This window comes from Chelonoidis abingdonii, chromosome 1 (genome assembly GCF_003597395.2).
Source record: "Chelonoidis abingdonii isolate Lonesome George chromosome 1, CheloAbing_2.0, whole genome shotgun sequence".
NCBI lineage: Eukaryota > Metazoa > Chordata > Testudines > Testudinidae > Chelonoidis > Chelonoidis abingdonii.
The window spans coordinates 88,176,371-88,194,890 of NC_133769.1; the positions used below are offsets into that span (position 1 = coordinate 88,176,371).

Here is an 18,520-nt window from a genome sequence, read left to right on the forward strand (position 1 = left end):
GTCCATAGGAATTTTGACATTGACTCTAATGGGAGCAGGAGCAGGACCTTTACTGAGTTGTTAATCTTTTTTCATTTAAAATTTTTAATGAAATGTATGACTGATACGGTAAAACTTTGTTGCTTTAATTATATGTATTAACCCATTATAAAAAAGGATTGTCTTTTGTAAATAAGGGATATGAAAGTGAAATTGATGTATTGTCTTGTTGAAATTCTTTAGGACATCTGTACAGTTGTATCACATTTTACTTTTCAAGTTTGCTTGACAGGGTCAGTGCCGCTTGCCCATTTAATAAAGCTGGACAGCATCCTAGTCAGCATCTCATTGGTCTTCGGAAAGCTGTTTACCGATCTGTCAGAGCCAACTTTCGAGCTTCAAGACTAGCTACTCTGTACATGCTGAAAAAATATCCTTTTTGTAAAAACCCACAAATGCAGATACTTATGAATGAATTACCTACCCATATAGATGGGACACTTAATTGTCCTAATGAATAGAGCTGGCACCAGTAGAAACTTGTGGTATCTCGTTAAATATATGCAAGAAGGAAGGGCTGCAAAATGTCTTTTTTTGAGTTATGCTTGAGACAGCACATTCTTAAAATATTTCATGTTTTTGTGACTGTGCAATCTAAGATAAGAGTCCTCTACTTTGTCTTGCACACACATGCCTTTTGTGTGAATATTGATATGTGTGATTTAGTCCTTTCCCTTTCATTATTGCTCTTACCCATCTTTATTTCCCTGCTTCCAAAATAACTTTCGTCTCAACCACCTGCCCTCTCACTTCGCGTCTCCATTGCGTATCTAGTCTCCAGATTAAAAGCTAAGCGATTTCCTGTTTCATGAAATCTGAATGGCACTGTTGCAACATAGATTAGTCAAGGGGCACACTGAACAGTGAGGATTTTCTGCTTCCAAAATGAAATGCAATTCAAATTGTGTTTGCAAAGCGTGAACCCATATTCCGTTGAAAAAATGACAGTAGGGTTACTTGATAGCTGTGCTGTATCTGTGCCATAGTTGGGAAAATATCAGAAATGCCAATGTATTGCATTCAAATATATGTGATTATATTTCTACCTCCCCAGAAAAATCACAAGTTTGGAAACTAATGTGCATGGTAACATAGTGAAAATCTGTCATTACCAATTATTGTTATATTTTCCTGGAATATGTGTTTTAGTTAATATTGATAGCACTCCTGGATATGTGTGTGTCTTTCTGTAACAGGTGTAGTTATACTCCAGTTCAGAGGAAATAAGTGTTTATTCGTGGATCATTTATCTAGGGATGTGAATCCTGCTTTTGTGCTCAAGATATCACTGATTCATATCCTGAGATAGCCCTGGAGAATAGATTTATTTTCTGTATATGGGAAGGGAAATGTAACCAGTCGTATCCGGAGTGACTGAAACAATTTTATAAAAGCAACTTAGACTCATAGACTTGTAGGTCAGAAGGGACCAATATGATCATCTAGTCTGACCTCCTGCACAAAGCAGGCCACAGAACCCTACCTATCCACTTTTATAACAACCCCTAACCCATGACTGAGTTATTGAAGTCCTCAAAATTGTGGTTTGAAGGACCATCAGGCTGCAAGAATCCACCAGCAAGTGACCTGCCCCACGTGCAGAGGAAAGGCGAAAAACCTCCAGGGCCCCTGCATCCGCCCTGGAGGAAAATTACCTTTCGACCGACTCAAATATGGCGATCAGCTAAACCCCGAGCATGTGGGCAAGACCACAGCCAGCACAAGGAAGAATTCTCTGCAGTAACTCAGATCCCATTCCATCCAACATCCCCTCCATAGACCATTAAGCAGACTTATCTGCTGATAATCCACAGATCAATCACCCAAATTAAACTATCATCATACATCATCAAAATCCCTCCATATAACTTATCAAGCTTAGTCTTAAAGCCAGATAAGTCTATTGCCCCACTAGCTTCCATCGGAGGTGTTCCAAGAGCTACTCCCTAATGGTTGAAACTTTGTCTAATCTATAGTCTAAACTTCCTAATATCAGTTTTGTACCCATTGCCTTGTGCTCATTAGTACTAGAAGCTCTAAATAATTCCTCTCCTCCCTAACGTTAATCCCCCTGATATATGAGAGCATATCACCCCCGGAGCCTTCTTTTGGCTAGGCTAACAAGCCAAGCTCTTTGTAGTTCCTTATCTAAGGCAGGTTTTCCATTCCTCGGATCACCTAGTAGCCCGCGTCTCTGAACCTGTTCCAGTTTGAATTCATCCCTTCTTAAACATGACACCAGAGACTGCAACAATATTCCAGATGGGGTCTCACCAGCGCCTTATATAAGCGGTGACTGCACACTCCTTATCCTTGGCTGGAAATACCATGCCTGATGCATCCTAACTGGCAATTTGCTTTTTTAACGGCCAGTATCGCATTGGCGGCTATCATAGACAGTCCCGTATCAACAAATACCCCTGCAAGGTCCTTCTCCTCCTCGCGTTGCTATCCAACTTGATGGGTCGACAAATGTATATCTAAATTCTTAATATTATAATCCTAAGTGATGACCTTGCACTTTTCACTATTATATTTCATCCTATTACTATTACTTCTACTTAAACTACTTACTTTAAAACTATCTATATTATTACGCACGCGCCAGTTTTACAAGGTGGGTCCAGATTCTTTGTATTGTATCCAGTTCTTCTCCGGTTAGCAATACCCCCCAGCTTCGTGTTCATCCGCAAACTTTATTAGCACATTCCCGCTCTTTGTGCCAAGGTCAGTAATAAAAAGGTTAAATAAGATCGGTCCCAAAACCGATCCTTGAGGAACTCCACTAGTAACCTCCTTCCAGCCTTCTACAGAACTATTTTGGTTTGAATTAGACTGGATCCGCTTCAGCAGAAGGGTTACCACCCTCTTAGCTTCAAAACTGGCAAGGGTGGTTAAGTTAGCTTTATATTAGGAAATGAGGAAGAAGGAGATCTTTTGTTTAACTCAGAAAATTTGGCATTTACTTTTGCCTTACTTTGTATGGTTTTAAGATGGAGTTTGTCCCATAACAAAAGATGAATAGATGGCTCAGCCATGGAAATCATTAGCGAAAAGCTGGAAGAAATGAGTGGGTTTTGAGGAAGGATTTGAGGGCAACATGTAGGGATGCTTGACACACAGGAAAAGGGATATTCTGGGCCGAGGGAGCAGCGTGGGAAAAGCACAAAGTTGAAGTGCAGAGAGCACAGACAGCATGTAGGTTATAGGAGTTGAGATGGAGGCACAGTCAGATCTGTGCAATATATGAAAAGTGAGAATAAGAGGGTTGCATTTTGAGGGGGGGGTTAACACCCACCAGAATAATTGAGAGCAGCCTGAGGGTTGCCCCAAGTTACTCTGTCTTGTAATGGACCCTACTGACTATTGTGTCATCCGTGGATTGGTTGAATGTAGCGCATTCTAACCACAGCCTCCTCCAGCACTGGGGATTACATAGAGCTGTCTTCATCAGCCAAGGATTTTTTCACATTACGGGATTTTCAGCTGCTCACTTAGGACAGCTTTAAGGGGCCTTTTGTGCCACTAGAGTGGCCCACGGCAGGGAAAGAAAAGATTTAGAGGAGCTTGACTGTGTATAATTAGGGAATGATGTGATGAAATTAAAGAAAGGAATTTCAGCTGAATATCAGGAAAAGTTGCAATCCAGATTTTTCACTGCTATAAAGAACAAAAGTGGAGTTTTAAAAAAAAAAAAAAATTCTGCAGAAAATCAGACCATGCATTAGACTGCAGTGCCTGTAGGCTGTCCGAGTATGAGTTAATCCATGTTTAAAGGTGTTTATTGTGAGCATCTGAAAGACAGGAATGTAGTAATACCATTGATGCAATATTTACACCACCTATAGCAATCTAATGTACTTTTTCTTAGAAAAACATGCTTAACATTTGGCATAAAGTTTCAAAAGACCATTGAAATGAAATTTAGTTTTTCTGTTTTTTTTCAAATGACCTCAGAAGAAACTGCTAACTCTACTTGGATAAACTTTTTTTATTGCACTTGATGTACTATTTCTGCATTTTTTTGCCAGATCAAGAGTATATCTCTGTGTCAAAGCAGGGGAAAATTGAATCCAGTTTGTTCAGTACAGCATTCTGAAATTTTAATATGTGAGAAATGCCTTTTGGTTTTAAAAGAAAGTGAAATGCAGCACTCCAGTTAATATAGCTAAGCTAAAAGTTTAATTGCATTTTATTTGGTGACTGGTCCTCCTACTGGGTTCTCTACTTCTGAGTTGTCTTTATCTTATTTGAAGAAGGACACATTATCTTGATTACAGTGTGAACGTAATAAATAAAACTTAACTGTCTGATAGAGTTAATGATGAGGGATAGCTCAGTGGTTTGAGCATTGGCCTGCTAAACCCAGGGTTGTGAGTTTAATCCTTGAGGGGGCCATTTGGGGATTGGTCCTGCTTTGAGCAGGGGGTTGGACTAGATGACCTCCTGAGGTCCCTTCCAACTCTAATAATCTATGATTCTATGATAGTATGTTGAAATGCTGTCAACTGACTGGCTTCAGTACTGAAGGATTGACTCATTTCGATAGAGTGATAAAATTTAAAAGTGGAACCAGATCCTCACATGGTGTAAATATTCACAGTTTCATTCATTTTAATTGCATGTCCACTTAATTTGCTGAGGTTCTGGCCTATAAAAGATATAAAATCTGAATTGATGTAACACTGTGACAATTTTGAACACTTGTGTCAGGAAATACAAAATTTAAAATTCTTTCAGTAACCTTGGCTTACTCACATTGCTCAGTGAGATGGTGTATTTTTGACTACTAATGTTATGTTGACACATATATATCTTGATCTGTTTGATTCATATCTATCATCAGAAATATGTGCATAATTTGCATTCATTTCAGTAAGAGTGGTCATATCTGAATACAAATTTATGTTATGGTATTATATGCAGTGTGGCTGCTTTAAATTGTAGGCACTCCATTTTTATATAAATAAAAAGTAGGGAGCAGTTCTCAAATATTATAGATGAGGCATGGCTGAAAGGAGTATATCAGAGGAGCTCAGCTAACAACCTGACTGATGATAGATTTTTTTTTTTTTTTAATTATGGCTATTTGAAAAGTGTGAATGAATCCTGTGGCAATAGATGAGTAGACAAAGAGCAGCGATTTGCATAAAGGTGAATGATTAAATAAACTACGTAGGTATGGGATATATTTATTGCATGGCTGTCACCTTCTCAGACATTTCTGGTATATATTATTAAATGTATACTCTCCCCCACTTAAATGTCTATGCAAATTAGGGTCTCTTGGCGACCCAAAAAAAAGCACCTTATAGGGACCAGAAACAGATCTGGCTGTGACAAACAAACATCATATTGTAGACACTTGTCTTATTTGTATCCTAATGTTGTTGTATTCTTTGTGGTAGGATTAAATGTTTACCTTTGGATATTCCTATGACACCCACATCATGATGATGATGTTGTTGTTTGTTGTTGTTACTGAGTATTAAAAAACTTAATACATAGCTTTGTTATAGCAGCACAGATTGCATACACCTGCTACTGTGTCATTATTCAGTCAAATTAGACTGGAGATTTAGCAACATATACCTAAGGCTAACGTGTCAAAGCTTACAACTCCCTTCATTAACACTATATTTATTTATTAGTGCAAGTAAATTAATATCTAGGTAATTAAAATTTGCAGTGATATAAAATATAACCATGTTGAGCAGTGTACAGATTTCATTTAAAATGTAAGAAGAATTATCGCTTTCAGTTTATGTGAAGCTTTGATATTGGATTCGATGGACCAGTAACTTTTGCTGAGATGGAAAACCTTCCACGCACATTCTGTGCTTGTTATGTTAAAAGTCAGTCTTGCATTGTGGGAACAACATATAACTGCATCCTGTCACGTCTTTCTTTTTCAAAGTTGAGTCATTCATTACAAAGGGTGCACTGCTTCCACAGGCGTACATCCTCAATGATAGAAGCAAGTACCTGCATGTGGAGAAGGTTTCTTTTTACTCAGACAAAGGGACTTCTCCATCACTTGACAGCTATAAAGGTTGCAGTCTGCACCATTGAAGTCAGTGGGATTTTCCACTTATTTCAGTGAGTGGAAGATTAAGATTGGATGGGTGACATTTTATGACCTTTGTTATCCAGGAGGTCAAACGACACAATTGTAATAGTCCTTCTCGCATTAAAATTCTGTGGGCCCTATCTTCAGCTGATGTAAATGCGTGTACTGCCACTGAATTCAATGGAGCTGTACCAGTTTACACCCTCTGAGGAGCTGGCCATATGAATCTCTAAAACTCTCATTTTACTATAAATGGGAGAAATCCTCCTCATGACAAAATACAAACAATTCAGTAGCAAAAGAGAAGGTGGTGTTGTCTAGCTGCTAAGTGCGAGACATCTGGCTTTTTATTTCTAACTTTGTCATAAACTTGCTGTGTGACTGTGGGGCAAGTCTCTTAATGTCTTTTTACTTCAGTTTTACCTGTAAAGGTGTGTTAACATTTACCTATCTGACATGAGTGTTGGGAAGCTTAATTCCTGAAAGTCGGTAAGATTGTTTAACGTTCTGGGATGCGAAGTGCTACAGAAGTGCAGGTTTTGTTAGTTATTATTTGTTACCATATTAGTGACTGTCTACTGTTGACAAATACACTTCTGTACAAGTCTATCAATGGGGTAGATGTCTAGATTACATACAGACTGACATTAGGGTGACAGTCCTGACACTTGGGGCTTTTTCTTATATAGTCACCAATCACCTCCATCCCAATTTTTCACACTTGCTATCTGGTCACCCTAACTGATGTTGCCAGCTGCCCCATGTCTGCAATGTGGTGAGTTAACTGCTGTTAGTGAGAGATTCTGATATTTGGGGCCTTTTAGACCCAGTCTGACCTTAAGATGTTGCTGCATACTCCGCTTTAATTTGATTTTAGCCCCTAGTACTTTTGCATCCTATGCAGATCATTTCTCAGCTTGAAAGCTCAGCCGGTTGTGACATTAAGGAAATAACGTTTTAATGGAATAGGCTTTTACCACAACATATATAAACACAAAGGGCACTTAGAGATCTGGGGCAAAAATCAGTACTTGGTCCTGCTAGTGAAGGCAGGGGGCTGGACTCGATGACCTTTTGAGGTCCCTTCCAGGTCTAGGAGATAGGTATATCTCCAATTATTATATTATAAAAATGGGTTTGTTTTAAGGAAAAATATGTTCAAGTAGTATATTCATTATTGGTAATTCTTGAGATTTTTATGAAAAGTTCATCATATTTGGGTTGGTTTTTTTTAAATCCCTAGCTACTGATGGTTTGTGATTAGGTGAGAATCTCCGCTTTCATTTAATAAAAAACATAACTGTCTGTTCCTCATGGTTGTGGTGAAAAAGCTTGAAAATGTTACCCAGTTGTACCCTTAACATTCAAAAACCAGAAGACCAATAAAAAAAAACCCTACCAAATTTTATTATTTTCTTAAAATATCATGACTTTCAAGCAAATCTCATTATTGGGGGAAGGGGGATGGCTGACTCATGATTTTTGAATGCTTGAGGATTGGCAGTATTGTAAATTTGTGTACAGTTTAGGGATAATAAATTATGGATTTCCAGGTTAAGTGAAAGGTCATTTTTATTTAGCAACTTTTGTTTAAAAATCGTATGTCTCTTTAAAAAATGGGCACAGAAGTGGAAGTTAAACATTGTTTAAATAAAACTTCTTCTCTAGTGTATTTTCTTTGCTCCCACACACACACGTGTACAAGAGGTTTTAAGGGATTGATGTGCATTCAGTCAGCATACACTGAAGAATAAGTCATGTTAATCAGCCTAGTATGATTACAGATCCCCTCAAGAGTTCAGTTATCTTGTGGTATCCATACCGTGGGATTGCTTCTTGAGTCTTTTTAGGATTGTTTCCAGTCTTTTTATGTTGAAACATAATTTAAAGTAAAATACCTTGATCTCTGGAGTGTTCTAGTTATTTCTAGGATTTTTCAACTGTAAAGTATATGATTAAAGTTCATTTCATTTTAGAATAATTTAAAGTCACCATTACAGTGCTTCATCGTGATCTTATCAAATTAGCATTAACATTCCTGCAATCTAGTGTATCTGTTGTTTAATATCTCACTGGGATTCTAAACAAACATTTAAAAATAAATTCAAATTTGTTTGTATTAGGAGACACTGATGATTTTGTAATTATATCCTGTTTTCTTGCCTTAGTTAGATAAAGATAATTGTAAATTTCAACTCTGAAAGGCACTGTAGAAGAGTGGTATATAAATCCAGAACTAATGTTCAACTCTATGTACAACCCTACCGTTATATATAGGGTTGTACATAGAGTTGAACATTAGTTCTGGATTTATATACTGTCTCCTGCAATGTTTTCTTTAACATGAGTCAGAAATCCTCCCTTGCTCCCAGTCTGCAGTTATTAATCCTATGCAGAGTACAAAACTGCATATGAACTAAAAATGAAATATGTTGAGATCACATTACTAAACCTGCATTATAAGATCTTCATGCTGCTAGAGAACATTTGTTGCAGGGAGAGATTAAAGGCTCTTCAGTGAAACTTGCAAATGTTCAATCTTAAAGATTTGTGGCCTGATTTCCCTCCCCCCCCCCCCATCTCAGGAAAGGATAGGCATGGTAATCCCAGTACTCCACATCCTCCTGGGTTAATTTAAAACATTGGATCCTGCTAACACCTACATGTTTACGTGAGTCAGTAACTGATTGCAACATATTACATTTCTGGGTAACTGGCATTACAGGCTTTTCTTTGCCCTATTACTGGGATATCTGAAGAGCAGTAATTAGGCTTTTGTCTAATTTAGGTTACTGAAGCTTCATTACAGGTGCTGCTTTTTCTGCTCAAGTGGTAAAATTATTTTCTAGAGCAGATTGTTTTGTTTTAGTCCTGTAAGAATTAAACAGGTGGAAAATGATTTGAGTCTGGGTGTGAAAGGGTGGAACTTGTAACTAACTATCCCAGAAAACAGTTTAGCTGGCTGGGCAGGAGACCAGTGCCTCTGCTGGGCCTTATATGATCCCAGAGGAAGGGAGCATAGCATTTGCAAACCCAAATCAAAATAGAAATGAAAGAAACATGGTTTGAATTAAATCTTTTTTCCCCCTTAGGACTTTATAAGAGAAACATTTTCAGAATTCTGCAGGGTAAAGTTTTCTGTAGATGTAGCAATTCAATATTTCTAGATGAAAGTTTTCTATTTTGTGACCAGATAGCCTAAATGCTCAAAAATCATGAGTCATCCCCCACCAAAAAAAAAAAAAAGATTGACTTAAAATCATGAGGGTGTGAGGGGTTTTTTTTTTTGTTTGTTTGTTTGTATTTGGGTTGTGTTGTTTTTTGTTCTTTGTTTTTTTTGGTTTGTTTTTGAAGAACGTGGTATCTTTTTGTTTGCTGCTTGGGTTGGGGGCGTTAGGTTATATCCACTTTGCATTTTTCAAGCATTTCTCCACATCCAAAAGCTAGAAAACATTTTGTTGTTGTTCCTGTGTTTTGTTGGGAGCCGAGATTCTCATGCAATCTCAATTCCAGCAGCTCAGACTTTAAGTAAAATACCAGATATCGCAAAAGTTGGTAACACTTGATACACACCACGAAGTAAAACTACTACAAAGCATGTAACTTATACAATATATTCTGAATAGATCAGGCATTCATTAAGGCTGAACTGTAGCAGTGCAAGATACTTGGTTATGAAGCCTTCATTGCTTACACAACTCCAACTAATACAGAACACTGCAGTATGTCTGCTCAGCAGGACAGGCTCCCACAAACACATTATAACTGTCTTAGTCTCTCTTAGTCACATTTAAAACAAAACTAAGCCCTGCCAGAATAAGACTACATTGCCTGCACAGTTCTCCCACTGGGGAGAGGATGAGAGAGAACGAACCACATGTGACAGATGGAAGTCATGTCTTGTAATGCACTACTGGAAGTTGCTCAGATATGGTGTGTGTGTATGTGCTGAGTGCAGAATAAGAAACTATTTAGAATAGTGCAGAATAGAATAGAATTTGAATAATCAAGATGCCAATATTTGTGTACAGATTTAACGTGAATATACTGTTTTGTTCCATTTATAGAAAGTACATTACCCTTAGCAGCAAAGGTGTTACAATCACTTACTTTTAAAGACAAGATTCTGTAGACTAATATAACCCAAAACAATATGACTGTTGTGAGGTACTTCAACATCTACATTTTGATTTTTGGTGACATTAAAGCCTTGCAGTTGAAAAAAGTACTACAGGGTGCTACTTCAGTGTTGTGGCTGTAACCTGACATAATTTGGAACTGAAATTTTACACTTGATATCCTGTTACTTGCATCATTGCTTGTCAATTTATATCCTAGCAAAACCTCAGACCAGTTTTCCAGCTGTTCCAAAACTTTTTATGGTAGTGTAGCCATTGACTTACCACAAAAATGTTACTTCAGATTTGTATAATGTCACGGACCCTACGGAGGATTTGCCATCCTTTAATGCTATGGTTCATTACTTTTACTTCACAATTCTTGTATTTATTGACATTAAACTTTATTAAGCTTCTATGTTTGTAAGAATATTTTCCTATGAAGGTATGTTATTTTTGCTCTGCAGTACAATACATTGAAAAGTACTGCATCCATTATGTAGTCTATAGAATTTGGGCCATCTTAGCAGTTTCCTATAAATTGGCACAGGTGGTTTATAAAGCCCATTACTTTCTTCAGCATGCAGAACTAAGTATTTTATGTTTTCAAAAATCAAGTGAAAATAACTTGTTAGCTAGAAGGAAAATATAAAATGTGACTGCAAAGCCATAGCATCATTCAACAGAGACTTCTCCCTTTATGCCCAACTTCACTATTCATGGTACATTAAAACACCTGTATTTTTGGCGACATAAACCTGGTAGCATGATTCTCTGCTATGCTTTGTACCTCTCATCTTCCCAAACAAAACAAAAAATAGACACACATGCTGTTTTTGGAGAAAACTGAGTAATTGCTCTTGAGAAAGGGAACCTGCAGTTATGAGTATTACAGTAGAAGCTCACTAAGGGTATGTCTACACTGCAATTAAAAACCCTGGGCTGGCCAAGCCAACTGACTAGAACTTGCAGGGCTCAGACTAAGGGACCATTTAATTGTAGTGTAGACATCTGGGCTTGGGCTGCAACCTGAACTCTGGGTCCCTGTGCTCTGACAGGGTACTAGAGACTGAATCAGGGCTAGCTCCAGGCGCCAGTGAAGGAAGCAAGTGCCTGGGGTGGCCAATAGAAAGGGGAGGCAGTCCATCTGTTGTTGTTGGGGTGGCACATCCGGATGTGCAGAGGCAATTCAGCGGTGGGTCCTTCAGTCCCTCACTTCCTCTTTGGTGGCAGCTCAATCATGCCGCTTCCGTCTTCAGCAGCAATTCAGTGGCAAGTCCTTCACTAATCGGGTTTTTCTTGGGGGGGGGCAGGGGGTGGCAAAAAAGATCAGGCCAGGGCCAGCTCCAGCTCCAATGTCTACACCGTAATCAAACAGCCCCTTAGCCTGAGTCAGCTGGCATGGGCCAGCCGTAGATTTTTAATTCAATGTAGACATAACCCTTTGGATCTCATCCAAAGCCAATTGAAGTCAATAGAAAGATTCCCATTAATTTCAGTGTGCTTATGATCAGTCCTTAAGGCCTCAAGCCTGCAAGCATTTTTCTGTGTGCTTAACTTTATGCCTGTGAGAAGTCTCATTTGAGCAGTTACTTCAATGGGATTACTTGCATGCAAAAGGTTAAGCGCATACTTAAGTATTTGCATGGTCATGCTGATAACTGTGAAGCCCATTGCTAATCACCTAATTTTGCAAATGATTTAAGTAGGTGAATATAATGAAACAAAGATACTGCCTCATAAAATACATTTTCACTTATTTTGACTTATCGTTTGACAATATATTGTAGCTACTACAGAAGTAGCTACTCTGGTATACTATGTTCATAAAATGTATTAAAGAAATTAAGTTTTAGTAACATGAGGTCTTACTACGCCCCATGTTATAGCTGAGAAGTTTGTGAGACTGATCAATTTATTGCATCAGCAATGTGAAAATTTTGGATTTTCTACTATTCATGTAAGAAATTTCAAAAAACTACTTTTTAAAAACCTGCAGATATGTGATTTTCTCTAATGTTGCTCATCCTCCACAAGAAATAATTCATAGGGAAATCGCCTATCCTGGTTATCCTGACATATAAAACACACAAACCATGAAACGTGCATTACCCAAAATTTTCTTGTCTCTGGCAGTATTGCTCTTAACTTGTTGAATGTGTACTTTTTAATTTTAAGGCTGTCATTAGAGTTTATTGTGAACTAGCTCTCTGATGGTTTTGCAAAGATTTCCTCCATTAAAAGGACTGCAAGGATTATTTATTAGCTGTTTATTATCTTTATTGTTGCAGTATCCTTTGTCTACAACTTATTGTACACATTTGAACCTTTAAAACCTACGGTTGTACGATGATCACTTAAAACTGGATGTGTACTGAGCGTGCTCACCAGTAACTTGCCAGAAAGTAAGATCCTTAGTAATTGTGGATTAGTTGCTTTGCCCGTCTCCCCCCACACCCTCTCCGTTTAGTACAAAGGCTTCTTTGTTATCTGCTTTAACTCTGACTAAACCTACCCTCTGAATGCGGAGAGTGACAATGTGACCAACTACATCTGCGTAGTTCCTTTTAAGGAACTGGGTCTGGGTCTGAGTGAAGAGCAAGTGTCCGAAGAGGAGGTGCACAACCTCACAGATGGCTTCAGCCTGCCTGCGCTCAAGGTAATCCATCCTAGAATGGAGAATGCATGCTTACATATAGAGACTTATGCAAATCCATTTCAGTTGGGACAGTGCCCTGCTGTTTGTTGTTTCAGATATCTGATTTTTCTCCCCCTACTTGTATCAGTCTGTAGTAATAGAGTACATTTAAAGAGCCCCGAGTGAAATTCATGAATGCGCCAGAAGTTCATCTTCCATATTTTTACAACTATTGGCTTCTCAGAGGATTTCATTTAACATTTAATTAAGGAAATTGATGTGCGTGCAGAATAGGGTGTTGGGTTGTCTAAATCATTCTTCTATTTAGCAAAAAAAAATTACCATTCACTAATCACTCTTCCCAAATGTTGTATTTAATGCTATGATTTAATAACTGCTGATGAAAAAGTCCATAAAGTAATTTCTCAATTCGTACGTGTCTCTTGGCTAATCCCTGGCTACTCATCTTGACTTGAACCAAAAGAGAGACATTCCAAAGATGTACATTGCTGGTAGTTGAAAATGGAAAAAGCCACATCTATTTATGCAGTAGGGTTCATAAGCTGAACACCTAGCATTGTGAATCAGTGTGCTACTTTGATCTCTGAAAAATGTTTAAACAGAATGACAGACATCTAATGATCTTTAAACTAGGAATTTGGGCAAGATGACTGGGAGATCCTCATTTAATCTCCATGCCGAATTCTAATACTGAGTGGGAGGAAAATCAAGTAAAAGAGGATACAACAATGGAGAGAAGAAAAATAGAGGGTAGGAGAATGGACAAGAGGAAAGATAGTGTTAATACCAATGACAGTAACAGCCAGGTAGGTGATACGGGTAGTAAAATGACTGTACCTAATCGGGTGAGGAATCTGAATGAAGCCAAGCAGAAACAACTAAGATGTCTGTGCACCAATGCAAGGAGCCTAGATAACAAAATGAAGGAACTAGAACTGGTGCAGAAAGCGAAACCAGATATTATAGCAATAACACAAACATGGTGGAATAGGAGTTATGACTGGAATGCAGATATTGATGGGTATGTGCTGTTCAGTAAAGACAGAAATTAAGGTTAAAGTGGTAGAGTAGCACTGAATATTAACGAGGAGACTGAAAAGAAATTAAAAGTGATGGAATGGATAAAACAAAATCTGTTGAGTCAAAATCACTTTGGGGAAGAAGGGTAACAGATACTCCACAGGGATAGCACTTGGAATCTGATGCAGGTCCTGAGGCTCTGATTTGGATATAGAAAGGGACCTCTTTAGTATTTTTAATTAAATAAATATTACTGGAAATTGTGTGATTATAGGAGACTTTAATTTCCTAAATATAGATGGGAGGACAAGTGCTACTAATAATGATAGCTGACAGATTTCTTCACCACATAGTCATTGAACCAACAAGAGGTGATGACATTTTGAATTTAGTATTGCTAAATAGTGAGGACCTCAGAGAAGAACTGGCTGTAGAAGACAACCTTGACTAGAGTAATCATGAGTTAACTCAGTTTAAACTAAATGGAAGGATAAACAAAAATAGGTCTGTAACTCGAGTCCTTGATTTCAAAAGGACAAACTTTAAACAATTAAGGGAATTAGTTAGGCAAGTGGACTGGACTGAAGAAGTCGAGTATCTGAATATGGAGGATGCTTGGAGTTAGCTTTTGCAACTTTGACTTACAGTATCTGGAGCATGCATCCCAAGCAGGGGGCAAAAAATCATAGGGAAGGTAAATTTGTTGAAACTGGATGGACAAAGAAAGCCAACAAGGAATGGAAGAAGATATGGATCAGCAAGGAAAACTGCCTCTTGCAGGTCAGAAAGTTGTAGGGGAAAAGTGAGATCTGCCAAACGCCAAGCAGAGCTATATCTTCCAAAGGAAATTAAAACCAACAATAAAGGATGCTTTACCCATATAATTAAAAAAAATAAATAAAGGAAAGAAAAGTGGGACCACTAAGCACTGAGTATTTGGTAGAGATTAAAGAAAATCTAGATATGGCCTAGCACCTAAATGAATACTTTGCCTCAGTTTTCAATAAGAGTAATGAGGAGTTTGGGGACAGTGGCAGTATGGCTAATGGGAACTAGGATATGGAAGTAGAAATGACCTCATTCAAGCGAAAAGCCAAATTCAGTCAGCTTAATGGGACAAAATCAGGAGCCTGGACAACTTCTATTCATGAATGTTAAAGGACCCAGCACGTGAAATTGCAAGCCCCATAGGAAAGATTTTTAATGAATACAGAAACTTGGGCATCATACCCTGTCATAAGCCTTCCCAAATCGGGACCTTAGCGTCCAGAAATCTGGGTGCCTGCATGAACCCCTCTAAGCTTAATTACCAACTCAGATTTGATCTCGCTGCCACCAGCCAAAAATTCCAGGGTTTTGGCTCCCTCTGGTTTCCCCAAACCCTTCCCTGGGGAACCCCAAGACTCAGAAGCCCTGAGTCTTACCACAAAGGGAAATAACCCACTTCCCTTCCCCCTCTCTCTCCCACCCAGACTTTCCTCTCTGGGCTAACCTGAGAGTCTCACTGGATGCAATCTCTTTACATCACATTACTAGAAGCATGTCTCCTTATTCCAAACAGGACAACCCCAATACGGGAAACAGGAATTGTATTCTATTTCTCTTCCCCTTCCACAATTCCGTGTGCTTTGCGTAGACTTTACCTCCGACGGATCACACAAATGAGAATTTCCCTTCCCTTTCATTCCTTTAGAGCCTACCCGAGAGAAAAACTCAACAGTCTTTAAAAGAAAGCTTTAAGTATAAAAAGAAATGAAAAACACCATGAACAATGATCTCTCCATTAGTTGACATTACACAGGGCTATTACTTAATGAAAATATGAATAAACAGTCCTTATTCAAAGAGTACTACAATTTTAAACCTTCCAGCAACTCCTACATTAGTTAACTACAAAATAACAATAACAGGCCTATATGTGTTTTCTACCTTTGTACTTACAACTTTGAAACTGAAGATTAGAAGCTTGAAGATAGAAAGAAAGAAAAAATCCCCTCTCATAGCTGAGAGCCAGACAAAGACACAGACCCAAAGAATTCCCTCCCCTGAGCTTTGAAAAAATCCAGTTTCCTGATTGTTCCTCTGGTCAGGTATTTGGTTCTCTTTGTTAACCCTTTACAGGTCAAAGAAACATTAACCCTTAGCTATCTGTTTATGACATACCCTATGACTGCAAACATAGTACTTATATTTAAGAAAGGAAAATACATGATCTGGGGAACTACAAGCCTGTTGGTTTGACCTCAATTGTATGACAGGTCTTAGAACAAATTTTGACAGAGAGAGGGCTTAAGGACTCTGAGGTAAATGATGATTGGGATAAAATACAACATGGTTTTACAAAAGGTATCGTTCAGACAAACCCAATTTCTTTCTTTGAGAAAATAACTGATTTTGTGGACAAAGGAAATGCACTGGAACTATTTTACCTGGATTTCAGTAAAGCATTTGATACAGTTCCACCTGGGAAATTATTAGTTACATTGGAGAAGGTGGCAATTAATTTGAGAATTGAAAGGTGCTTAAGGAACTAGTTAAAGGGAAGATTATAATGGGTCATTCTGTGAAAGGTGAACTGTCAGGCTGGAGGAAGATTACTGGTGCAGTTCCTCGAAGTTCGGTCTTGGGACCAATCTTATTTAACATTTTCATTAATGACCTTGGCAGAAAAAGTGGGAGTGTGCTAATAAAATTTGTGGATGACACAAAGTTGGGAGGTATTGCCAGCATGGAAGAGGACCAGAATATTATACAACCTTGAGAACTGGGAGTAATAGAAATGGGATGAAGTTTAATAGTGCAGGGTCATGCGCTGAGAGCTTAACAACAAGAGTTTTTGCTATGAGCTGGAGACTTATCAGTTGGAAGCGACAAAGGAGGAGAAAGATGTTCAATCACAGGATAACTGTGAGCTGTGGCCATGAAAAAAGCTAATGCAATCCTAGGATGCATCAGGTGAGGTATTTCCAGTAGAAATAGGGAAGTGTTATTGCCATTATACAAGGCACTGAGGAGACCTCATCTGGAATATGGTGTGCAGTTCTGGTCTCCTATGTTTAAGAAAGATTAATTCAAACTGGAACAGGTGCAGAGAAGGGCTACTAGGATAATTAAAGGAATGAAGAACTCGCCTTATGAAAGGACACTTAAGGAGCTTGGCTTGTTTAGCCTAGCAAAATGAAGGCTGACATGAGATATGATTGCTCTCTATAAATGCATCAGAGGGATAAACACCAGAGAGGGAGAGGAGATATTTAGGATAAGGGCCAGTGCTGGCACAAGAACAAATGGATAGAAGCTGGCCATCAACAAGTTTAGGCTTGAAATTAGGTGAAGGTTTCTAACCATCAGAGGAGTGAAGTTCTGGAACAGCCTTTCAAAGGGAGCAGTGGGAGCAAAAAACTTAACTTGTTTCAAGACTGAGCTTGTTATGTTTATGGAAGGGATGGTATGATGAGATTGCCTAAAATGGCATATGGCCCATCCGCGACTGCTATTAGCAAATATCTCCAACAACTGGAGATGGAACACTAGATGGGGAGGGCTCTGAGTTGCTACAGAGAATTCTTTCCCAGTTGTCTGGCTGGTGGGTCATGCCCATATGCTCATGGTCTAACTGAGCACCATATTTGGAGTTGGGAAGAAATTTTCTGCTAGGTTAGATTGGCGGTGACACCAGGGGGTGTGAGAGGGGGGGTTGCCTTCATCTGCCAATGCTGTCACTTGTTGGTTTGAACTAGAATGAATGTTTGATTCTCTGCAGCTTGAAGTCTTGAGGATTTCAGTAACTTAGCCAGAGGTTATGGGCCTATTACAGGAATGGATGGGTTAAGTTGTGTGGCCTGCAATTTGCAGGAGGTCAGACTAGGTGATGTGATGGTCCCTTCTGGCCTTTGAGTCTGAGTCTTTCTTCTTTTTGAGATATCGAATATCCCAAGTTTGCATAAGTAAATGTGTGCTATTGAAAGAAGATCTCATCTTTTCAAAAGTCTGATGGTTTTCAGTACTGGCAGTTTTTGTTTTGGCTTGGAAAAATTCATTATTGTCTGCCTCTTGTGTTAGTTTTATTGTGTTATATTTTATTCAGTAATCTCATAACTTAATTTCTTCTGTCCTAGCAGTATATATTGTCAGTAATAAAGACTGATAAGCTTTGAGGCTTAGTTTTGAGTAGACAGCTTTGCTAAATGGCAGCTTTTGGTTTTCATAAATTGCAGTTCTAGTAGGAATTATGCAGACCAAGTTACTTTTCCATTCTTCTTTGGGCAGTTGATTTAAACCAGTTCAAACCCCGCTATGGACACTTAAAAATCAGTTAATAACTGGCTTATGTCAATTTTAGCTTAATATATTATCCAATCATCTTGTAACCTGGTTGTGACATAATTTGAACAAAATTCATTAATATAAGTCAATTTTGTTTCCATATGTGGATTTCCACCAGTGCAATAAAATAGACTTAAAGAATTTTACTTAAATCAGTGCAACATTTTTGTTGGAGAGAAATATATGTATATATACACACACATACATACACACACACACACACACACACACAACATGAAAAGGTGGGAGTTGTCTTTCCACCTTTTCATGTTGTGTGTGTGTGTGTAT

General features: G+C 38.4%; 1 protein-coding gene across 5 annotated transcripts in view; it reads left to right on the plus strand.

The window, feature by feature from the left end:
• The window catches only part of VEZT (vezatin, adherens junctions transmembrane protein), a 99,814-nt gene that overhangs the window by 61,151 nt on the left and 20,143 nt on the right, over window positions 1-18,520 (plus strand). For 3 of the 5 annotated variants that reach the window (XM_032798606.2, XM_075067076.1, XM_075067071.1), the window contains 2 exons: window positions 260-409; window positions 12,739-12,886. In XM_032798606.2, coding sequence (XP_032654497.1) covers window positions 260-409; window positions 12,739-12,886 — 298 coding nt within the window. The remainder of the gene's footprint in view (window positions 1-259; window positions 410-12,738; window positions 12,887-18,520) is intronic. The other 2 variants (XM_032798607.2, XM_075067080.1) reach the window with 1 other exon arrangement.